The 10,273-nt window shown below is 41.9% G+C and overlaps 1 protein-coding gene across 3 annotated transcripts in view; it reads left to right on the forward strand.

Moving 5' to 3' along the window:
- Positions 1 to 8,326, forward strand: part of LOC133643642 (putative deoxyribonuclease TATDN2) — a 14,021-nt gene extending 5,695 nt beyond the window's left edge. For 2 of the 3 annotated variants that reach the window (XM_062038317.1, XM_062038318.1), the window contains exons 3-8: positions 60 to 339; positions 417 to 728; positions 2,200 to 3,105; positions 3,165 to 3,292; positions 3,386 to 3,569; positions 7,973 to 8,326. In XM_062038317.1, coding sequence (XP_061894301.1) covers positions 70 to 339; positions 417 to 728; positions 2,200 to 3,105; positions 3,165 to 3,292; positions 3,386 to 3,569; positions 7,973 to 8,113 — 1,941 coding nt within the window. In that variant the 5' untranslated portion in view covers positions 60 to 69 and the 3' untranslated portion in view covers positions 8,114 to 8,326. The remainder of the gene's footprint in view (positions 1 to 59; positions 340 to 416; positions 729 to 2,199; positions 3,106 to 3,164; positions 3,293 to 3,385; positions 3,570 to 7,972) is intronic. The other variant, XM_062038319.1, reaches the window with a different exon arrangement.
- Positions 8,327 to 10,273: the final 1,947 nt, after the last annotated feature.

Consider the following 10,273-nt stretch of genomic DNA (forward strand, 5'->3'; position numbering starts at 1 on the left):
AAAGTGGATTTATGGATCCTATGATTGATTTGAATCATGTCTTTTCTGGCCATGTCCAGGTTCCACGACATGGAGAGCAGCAGGAAGAAGTTGACTTTCAGATGGCTTCGAAAGGCTTCCTCGCCAACCCCATCTTCTTCTCACTCTTCCATGCCCTCGGCGGGAAAAAGGCTACCCGAAGAAGCTAAGGCCCTCAGTGACTCGCCAGGATCGGCGGGCTTCGCTGAGCTCAGTCTGGACACTCCCAAGAGAAAAGCGGAGGTGATCTGTGATGCCGTCCCCTCTCACAGCAAAGTGGAGCTGAGGAAGCGCTCCAGGATGACCTTTGAGTCACTCAAGGTGAACCTGTTCAATACCTCCTGCCACATTTTTATTGCAGAACTGCGAGTTAGCCTGGTCATCTTGTCATCTCCCAGGACTCTACAGAAAGCCACGCATCCCCTCTTCCCTTGGACATGAAAAAGAAGGTGAGGACAGCGGAGGACGGGATGAAGGCTATTTACAAGAGGGCTTTAACTGCAGCCTTTGGATCAACACACACTCCTACCAAAAGTGCCAATACTGACCGCCTGTCTTTGACACCCGTGAAGACTGAAGCATGCAGTCCGACCACGCTTGAAAACAAGTCTGAGGACACTCAGGACAACCCAGATGAGCTGTCCCCTTGTCGGCTCGTTACGGTTTCAGTCGGCCTAAAAGAGGACACAAAGACACCAGCAGGCATATTGGTAAGTTCCAACTATTTCCTCTCTTATCGACTGCTCAGGGTCATGGTGAGCTGGAGCCTATCCCAGCTGACTTTGGGAAACCAACAATTTACACAAACATTCACAATTAAGACATACTTGCCAACCCTCCCGAATTTCAGTGCCCTTCACGAAAATCTCCCGGGGCACCCATTCTCCCGAATTTCTCCCGATTTCCACCCGGACAACAATATTGGGGGCGTGCCTTAAAGGCACTGACTTTAGCGTCCTCTACAACCTGTCGTCACGCCCGCTTTTTCTCCATAAAAAAACAGCGTGCCGGCCCAGTCACATTATATATGCGGCTTTTACACACACACAAGCGAATGCAAGGCATACTCGATCAACAGCCACACAGGTCACACTGAGGGTGACCGTATAAACAACTTTAACACTGTTACAAATATGCGCCACACTGTGAACCCACACCAAACAAGAATGACAAACACATTTCGGGAGAACATCCGCACCGTAACACAACATAAACACAACAGAACAAATAGCCAGAATCCCTTGCAGCACTAACTCTTCCGGGACGCTACAATATACACCCCCCCTCCCAATCTCCCGAATTCAGAGGTCTCAAGATAGGCAAGTATGATTAAGAGTCTCCTGTTCACTGAGTACTAGGGATGTATACGTTATACTGTAATAATAAAACCGCGTAAAATTCCAAACTGTGATTATCACATTTTGAAAACCTCATAATACTAATTTCCTGGAGAAGCAGCTAGTGCGCTAATCGCTAGCTAGCTTAAATGCTAACACAAATACAAGTGTTTCTCCATAAAAAAACAACACCCATTTTTTGCCTTTAATATTAAACACTCTAAACAGGGTTGCCCATTTTTTTGGTCTCCAAGGGCCAAAGTGAAAATGTGCCAGTAGTCCAAGGGCCAATTTTTTTTTTACTACGCAACAGATAATTCTGGTTATTCAAGAAAATGTTTTTAATCTATTTATCTTATTTTATTTGATTAATTAAAAAAAAAAAAGGACCTTATCTTCACCATACCTGGTTGTCCAAATTGGGCATAATAATGTGTTAATTCCACGACTGTATATATCGGTATCGATTGATATTGGTATCGGTAATTAAGAGTTGGACAATATCGGATATCGGCAAAAAAGCCATTATCGGACATCCCTAGTTTTTACCAGGGTTTGTTTAACAACATAACTTAAAAAATTATGAACGTATCTTAAAAAAAAACAATTCCTCTATCACTAAGAAGTGGAATACGCTTCACTTCCAGCTTTCTCTGACACTCCACGCCCCCACATTGCAAATTCTGGGGAGATGTGGTTTATTTTTAGAACAGAAAACTACACACAAAGTTTTTGTTTGATACCATCCTGGCATTGTGGAGAAGATTTTGAAAGTGTAACACTGCTGTCTACGAAATCTTCACATCCTTCATGATGTTTGAGTGGTGTTCTTGTGGTGTTTCAGAGTGCTGCGCTCAAAGAAGAGCCCAACACAACACAGCAAAGCATCTCTCATGATCGCCAAGACGATGTATCGCCTGAACCCCAAGCTGAGGACTGGAGCGATACGTCCCTCCGTTCGCTAGAGGACGTCCCAGATTATTTGTCTTGCTGTGTGAGTCCTGCGAACGACTCCTCCAACGGCTGCCATCCCCTCAGTCCGCCCTTAAATTACTGCTCCGGACCTTCAACTTCCACCCTGGACATGCGGGACCTATTCCACACGCCACAGAGGACTGTGTTGGTCTCCGGCAAGCAACAAAAAAGCACGAGTCCTTCAGCCGCCGTAGTGGACGGCAAGACCGCACGCTCCCCCAGTGTTATTGATTTGGCAGACCCCTTCGCTCTGCCTCGACGCTCAAACAGTACAGGAAGAAACGCACGGAGGCAATCGTACGCCGGCTCTTCCATCCATTCCCCCCCTTTGTCAGTTCTCCATGGCAGCAACCTTAAGAGAAGACTGTCCCTGAGGGAACCTGAACCCACTCGGACACGCTACCCCTACGGTGCATATGGCTTCATAGACACCCACTGCCACCTTGACATGCTCTACGCAAAGCTGCGCTTCAGAGGATCCTTCGGCAGTTTCCAAAGTAAATACCGCAGCAGCTTTCCCGCCGAGTTTCACGGCTGCATCGCGGACTTCTGCAACCCTCGGATCATGGCGCAGGACGCCCTGTGGGAAGGTTTACTGGCGGAAGACAAGGTCTGGGGGGCGTTTGGGTGCCACCCGCACTTTGCCGAGGAGTACTGCGATGCCCATGAACGCAGCATACTGAAAGCCATGGGGCACCCGAAAGCGGTGGCGTTTGGCGAGATGGGTTTGGACTACTCCCACAAAAACACAGCGTGTTACGATGTACAGAAAAAGGTGAGAACGAGCATTCCTTGTTAGGTAATGTGGACTAATGGTGTCCTCGTGGTGTGAAGGTGTTCGGGCTTCAGCTGCAGTGGGCTGTGGCCATGCAGAAGCCCATTGTCATCCACTGTCGCGACGCAGATGACGACCTGATGGTCATCATGAAGAAGTACGTGCCCAGGGATTACAAAATTCACAGGTGTGTATTTTCTTCAGATCTCCCTTTTGACTTACGATACACAATTGTCTCAAGCCTTTTTTTTTGTCTTTATTGATTTATTTGGGATTCTAGGCACTGTTTCACGAACAGCTACCCGGTGATTGAGCCCTTCTTGGAGGAGTTCCCCAACCTGTATGTGGGCTTCACAGCCTTGATCACATATCCCAGCGCCTTCCTGGCTCGAGATGCTGCCTGCAAGGTGCCTCTCAACCGCATTGTGCTGGAGACCGACGCTCCCTATTTCCTGCCGAGGACGGTACGTTCAAATTGAGACTAGGGATGTCCGATAATGGCTTTTTGCAGATATTCCGATATTGTCCAACTCTTAATTACTGATACCGATATCAACCGATACCGATATATACAGTCGTGGAATTAACACATTATTATGCCTAATTTGGACAACCAGGTATGGTGAAGATAAGGTCCTTTTTTTTTTAAATTAATAAAATAAAATAAATTAATTAAAAACATTTTCTTGAATAAAAAAGAAAGTAAAACAATATAAAAACAGTTACATAGAAATTAGTAATGAATGAAAATGAGTAAAATGAACTGTTAAAGGTTAGTACTATTAGTGGAGCAGCAGCACGCACAATCATGTGTGCTTACGGACTGTATCCCTTGCAGACTGTATTGATATATATTAATATATAATGTAGGAACCAGAATATTAATAACAGAAAGAAACAACCCTTTTGTGTGAATGAGTGTAAATGGGGGAGGGAGGTTTTTTGGGTTGGTGTACTAATTGTAAGTGTATCTAGTGTTTTTTATGTTGATTTAATAAAAAAATTAAAAAATGATACCGATATTTAAAAAAACGATACCGATAATTTCCGATATTACATTTTAAAGCATTTATTATCGGACATCTCTAATTGAGACCGTAAAAAAGGCTGTCTCACTCAAAAATTTGTTTTTAATCCTGAAACACATTTTTAGCTCCTCGGCAGACGTAGCAAAACCCATCAGAGTAGTGAAGTGAATTATATTTATATAGCGCTTTTCTCTAGTGATTCAAAGCGCTTTTACATAGTAAAACCCAATATCTAAGTTACATTTAAACCAGTGTGGGTGGCACTGGGAGCAGGTGGGTAAAATGTCTTGCCCAAGGAATACAACGGCAGTGACTAGAATGGCGGAAGCGGGGATCGAACCTGGAACCCTCAAGTTGCTGGCACGGCCACTCTACCAACCGAGTAGCTTGGATTCCTTCTTCTGCTCACACGTTTTTTTGGGCTCATTCATAACTGGCCCATTGTTGCTGTTTTGAATAACAAACTAAGGGATTTAAGAATTATAAAGTTGTGTTTAAATAAGCATTGATGTCACACTTGTATCACTACTTGGTGTCTTCCCGTACATTCATGTATTTGCCAATAATACATCTGGTAGTACAGTCGTTCATCGTTAAATTGTACGTTGAAGTATGCGGCGTCACTCTGTTGCAGATTTTTTTTACAAGCATGTTCATATAATATTCATATGTATATTTTGCCGAAATCAAGACTTTCAAGCATAAAAAAGGCTAAATGACTTAAAAATATAAATACTACAGTAGTATTGGCCACCAAATTAACCAATCAGAGTGCACTGTTCATTTTCCCGGCTTTTTATTGGCTCAGCCTCAAGCAGACTTAATAAATTGAATCAAACAATGTGGGTGTTATTTCATGTATTTTATTATTATGCTATAGCTATGAAAATATTTCATCTATAATTAATTCCTACCTTGCAGAAATTCATTTACTGTGGTCAGGCCTGGAACCAGTTAACAGCAATAATGGGATTATTCTATTATTATTGTTCGCCCTGGCCCACAAAAACATTATAACGGCACGGTCTGTGAAAGCAGTTGGTTGTACAGTAGGTGGCAGTATTGCTCATAACACACCTTCTACACAACTGATCTGCCAGATAATAAGAGGATGTAGCAAAAGGGATCGGTGTTGCCAATTTAGCCCTTTTGTGTCTATTGTGAGAGAGGCAAACTTTGGCTTGCTCATTATTAGCAGCTATCTTTTTAGCAAATGCCCAATCACACTGTACAAAGGAATGGGATGTCACAAATCCAAAACCCACCTCACGCATGGTGCGAACAACAACAACAGAAACACGTACATACTCGTTCCTGACTTGCTGAACTATATTTAGTAAGTAATCCGACCCTGTAAATGCTCTTTCTTTAAAAGACGACCAGCAAAAAAATCTGGCGACCTTTTTTTGGTCTTATGGAACTCCTTTAGAGACAGACATGGGCGAACATAATGGTCTTCTCAACAAGCAGCAGGTCCTGATGTGGGTCCCCACACCCATTTAAAAAGCAATTTCATTTGACATGAAAAAACAACAAAAAGAAGCGACAGAAGAAAAACAATTTGTATTTCTGAACACACTTGGGTTTTTTTTCATCTTTTTACTTACTTTTTTACACAATGATAACCATTCTTTGATATATCGATTTATATTCTTAAGGAGTAGGAAGAAGCAGAGCTTATTTATTTATACACCTTTTCATATTAAAGCAGTTGTATCCCATTTATTTGTTCTTTGTAACGGTACAGTGAGCAACAAATAAATAAATATACTATAAGTAAGTAAACAAATATTTAATACATTAATAATCATATTTTTTTTATTAAAAAGGTTCAAGATGTTTATCATAATTCTTCTTCTTTGTACTTTGTGAACACTTATAGTTTATAGTCTCTTTAACTGAATCAAATTAGTGCTTTGTTTGGTTTATTTGCTTAATCCATTCCATCATTTAATTTCACATACTGATATGCTAAAGGTCTTCAGGGTTATACAAATGTTTTGATTTAGATTTTCCTTTAAGGTTATAGCTCTCCTCTTTTGTTGGGAAGAATTGTTGTACATTCTTGTTTAGCAGGGTATAGATTGCTTTGTAGATAATTGAGTTATTGAATTGTAATATGTAGGGCTGCAACAACTAATCGATTATAAAAATAGTTGGCGATTAATTTAGTCATTGGTTCGTAGGATCTATGCTATGCGCAGAGGCAATTTTTGTATTTGTATTTTTTTATTCTATTTTATTTTATTTTTTTAATTTTATTTTTATTTACCTTTATTTATAAACTGCAACATGTACAAACAGCTGAGAAACAATAATCAAAATAAGTATGGTGCCAGTATGCTGTTTTTTCCCCAATAAAATACTGGAAAGGATAGAAATGTAGTTTGTCTCTTTTATCCGATTATTAATCGATCAATCGAAGTAATAATCGACAGATTAATCGATTATCAAATTAATCATTAGTTGCAGCCCTAGTAATATGTTTGATTCAGTAAATAAAGGGTTTGTTTGTTCTCTGTATCCAACATATGCATTATTGTAATTGATCTTTAGTGAATGAAGTGCACATTTGTAGTTGTTTCCCCATATGTGACCTGTGCTGGCAAAATGAGTCACAATGAGGAAATTTTAAAAACTGAGTTATTGTTATTTACACATTCTCCATCTAAAGACCTTCAAAATGATATATGGTTTGTTGGAATCGGACAGAAAATGACCGAGTTACATCCGATTGAAGTCGACCAAGTTTGAGGGTCCGTTTTGAGAAAAACCAGCTTAAAGTTTACTGTTCCAGAACAGAATGTTCCAAAACAAAACTCCATAGCAACCATACCTTAAAAGTCCTTGTAGCAACACCAAAATTGGTACAATTAAAGTCAAATCCCATGTCTAAAGGGAAAATATATATTCAACTCTATTGAAAACGGTTATGTACAAAAATTTCAACACTGTTATGTCGCAGTTTTTTTGTTCACTGGTCAGTTTGTCAGCTGGTCAGCTGTCCGTAATATTCCTGACCAGCAGCACTAAGAAGATTCGCCGACTGCAGTGAATTTAGCGCACTTGCAACCGCCTGTGTACCCTCTCCACCTTCTAAATCCGTTACGGAATGTAAAACAGTCTAACTTATCCACAAAAATAATAATTAAATGTTCGAAAATCACCTTTTTTCACATAATATTCTGCTCTAATTACTGTGTTGTTTTTCATCAGGGCACAGCCATGATACCACAATGCACCGCGCGGGGTGATTCAACCAATGAGGGTACGCCTCACAGCGACCCTTAGCAACAAGCCGGATTTGTTTACGTACAGGTTTAAAAACTCGAATTGTATTGGTTCAGAATGGCGTCATCGGGAATTCCATGCTCATTTTTAGAAAGTACGTAAACTTGGCGTCACAATGATACCAAATATGGCTAGGGGGATTCCCCCTTATTGCCGCGAGTGAGCGTTGAAAACACTGGATTTTCTCAAGGAATTTTAACACAAAGGACTAATTTCTGAAGACATACCTCGTATAAAACCTTCAAATAAAGGTGATTTAAGATGTTTTCTTGCTATTTCGATGATTGGGATCGCTAGATTGTGGCTTTATGGACTAATTTTTGTGAAAATCTCAATTTCAACCAAGATACATTTTTTTCACTTATTTGCCTGTAGGTCAAAATTAGCCTGTGCACATTCCGACTCATTTTGCCAGCACGGGTCACATATTTCTACACACTAATTTAGATATGGTAAAACTAGCGAGCAGTAGTGTCAAGCAAGCATCATGTTTTAAAAAAAGCGTGTTCACATACAGTTAAATTCTCGCATCGCTCTCTTTTTGACAGGTGAGGAAAGACCTCTGCAAGTTTGCACATCCAGGAATGGGCATCCATACCCTGCAAGAGCTGAGCTTCCTGAGGGGGGATGACATGCCCACAGTCCTCGCCACCATCCGAAACAACACCACCCTACTTTACGGCATCTGAGCGTGAGAGTTGATGGCGTCTGAGCTCACAAATACCTTACGCAGCTCTTAGTTTTACATTTATAGATGGGTGGACTTAAGGTTTCACTGTCTATAAGCTGCTAATGTTCTTTTGTTTTAGTTGCTTCTAAATGTTTTATGTTGCCTTCTTCATTACCCAGGCACTGTATGGGTCAGCAAGCGTGCCAAACATTAAAAAAGTTGAAAGTTGAAAGGTGTTTTTTTCAGCGACGCACAGGAAAAGCTGGAGTACATGAATTAGTCCATCCATCCATCTTCTTCCGCTTATCCAAGGTTGGGAGGCGTTCCCAGGCCAGCCAGGAGACATAGTCTTCCCAACATGTCCTGGGTCTTCCCCGTGGCCTTCCCCGTCGGACGTGCCCTAAACACCTCCCTAGGGAGGCGTTCGGGTGGCATCCTGACCAGATGCCCGAACCACCTCATCTGGCTCCTCTCCATGTGGAGGAGCAGCGGCTTTACTTTGAGCTCCTCCCGGATGACAGAGCTTCTCACCCTATCTCTAAGGGAGAGACCCACCACCCGGTGGAGGAAACTCATTTGGGCCGCTTGTACCCATGATCTTGTCCTTTCGGTCATAACCCAAAGCTCATGACCATAGGTGAGGATGGGAACGTAGATCGACCGGTAAATTGAGAGCTTTGCCTTCCGTCTCAGCTCCTTCTTCACCACAACGGATCGATACAGCGTCCGCATTACTGAAGACGCCGCACCGATCCACCTGTCGATCTCACCATCCACTCTTCCCCCACTCGTGAACAAGACTCCGAGGTACTTGAACTCCTCCACATGGGGCAGGGTCTCCTCCCCAAACCGGAGATGGCACTCCACCTTTTTCTGGGCGAGAACCATGGACTCGGACTTGGAGGTGCTGATTCTCATCCCAGTTGCTTCACACTCAGCTGCAAACCAATCCAGTGAGAGCTGAAGATCTTGGCCAGATGAAGCCATCAGGACCACATCATCTGCAAAAAGCAGAGACCTAATCCTGCAGCCACCAAACCAGATGCCCTCAACGTTCTGTCCATAAAAGTTATGAACAGAATCAGTGACAAAGGGCAGCCTGAATTTGTGGAATGTACTAAATTATAGAATGTGGCAAGGCATTTACTACTTAGATGTAATGTTCATTTATAGTGCTCTTGGGTAAAGTTTGTGAAAAACACGTTGCCAGGTCATTAGGTGTGTACCTTTGCAGCATGTATGTTCCTGGGAGGTGGTACAAATATGTTTATTGAAGGCCTTTCTTCCCTGCTCAGTCTGACCGACGTCCGTCCAGTGCAGTGTTTTTCAACCTTTTTGGAGCCAAGGCACATTTTTTGGGTTGAAAAAATCCAGAGGCACACCACCAGCAGAAATCATTAAAAAAAACGAAACCCAGTTGACAGTAAAAAGTCGTTGTCGCAATTGTTGGATATGACTTTAAATCATGACTCAAAGTAGGTGTACTGTCACGACCTGTCACATCACCCCCTGACTTATTTGGACTTTTTTCCTGTTTTCCTGTGTAGTGTTTTAGTTCTTGTCTTGCGCTCCTATTTTGGTGTTTTTTTCCCCTTTTTTGGTATTTTCCTGTAGCAGTTTCATGTCTTTTAGCGACATTTCCCTTCATCTACTTTGTTTTAGCAATCAAAATATTTCAGTTGTTTTTATCCTTCTTTGTGGGGACATTGTTGATTGTCATGTAATGTTCGGATGTACATTGTGGAGGCCGTCTTTGCTCCACAATAAGTCTTTGCTGTCGTCCAGCATTCTATTTTTTTTTGCTTCGTAGCCAGTTCAGTTTTAGTTTCGTTCTGCATAGCCTTCCCTAAGCTTCAATGCCTTTTCTTAGGGGCACTCACCTTTTTGTTTATTTTTAGTTTAAGCATTAGACACCTTTTTACCTGCACGCTGCCTCCCGCTGTTCCCGACATCGACAAAGCAATTAGCTACCGGCTGCCACCTACTGATATGGAAGAGTATTACACGGTTACTCTGCCGAGCTCTAGACAGCACCGACACTCAACAACAACACATCATTTGCAGACTATAATTAGATTAGATTAGATTAGATTAGATTTAGATTTATTGGTCCCTGTTGGGGAAATTCATTTTCACTGCCGTACATTTGAACAATAGACATTACACATCACGAAACAAA

The sequence above is a fragment of the Entelurus aequoreus genome, linkage group LG26 (genome assembly GCF_033978785.1).
Source record: "Entelurus aequoreus isolate RoL-2023_Sb linkage group LG26, RoL_Eaeq_v1.1, whole genome shotgun sequence".
NCBI classification, from domain to species: domain Eukaryota; kingdom Metazoa; phylum Chordata; class Actinopteri; order Syngnathiformes; family Syngnathidae; genus Entelurus; species Entelurus aequoreus.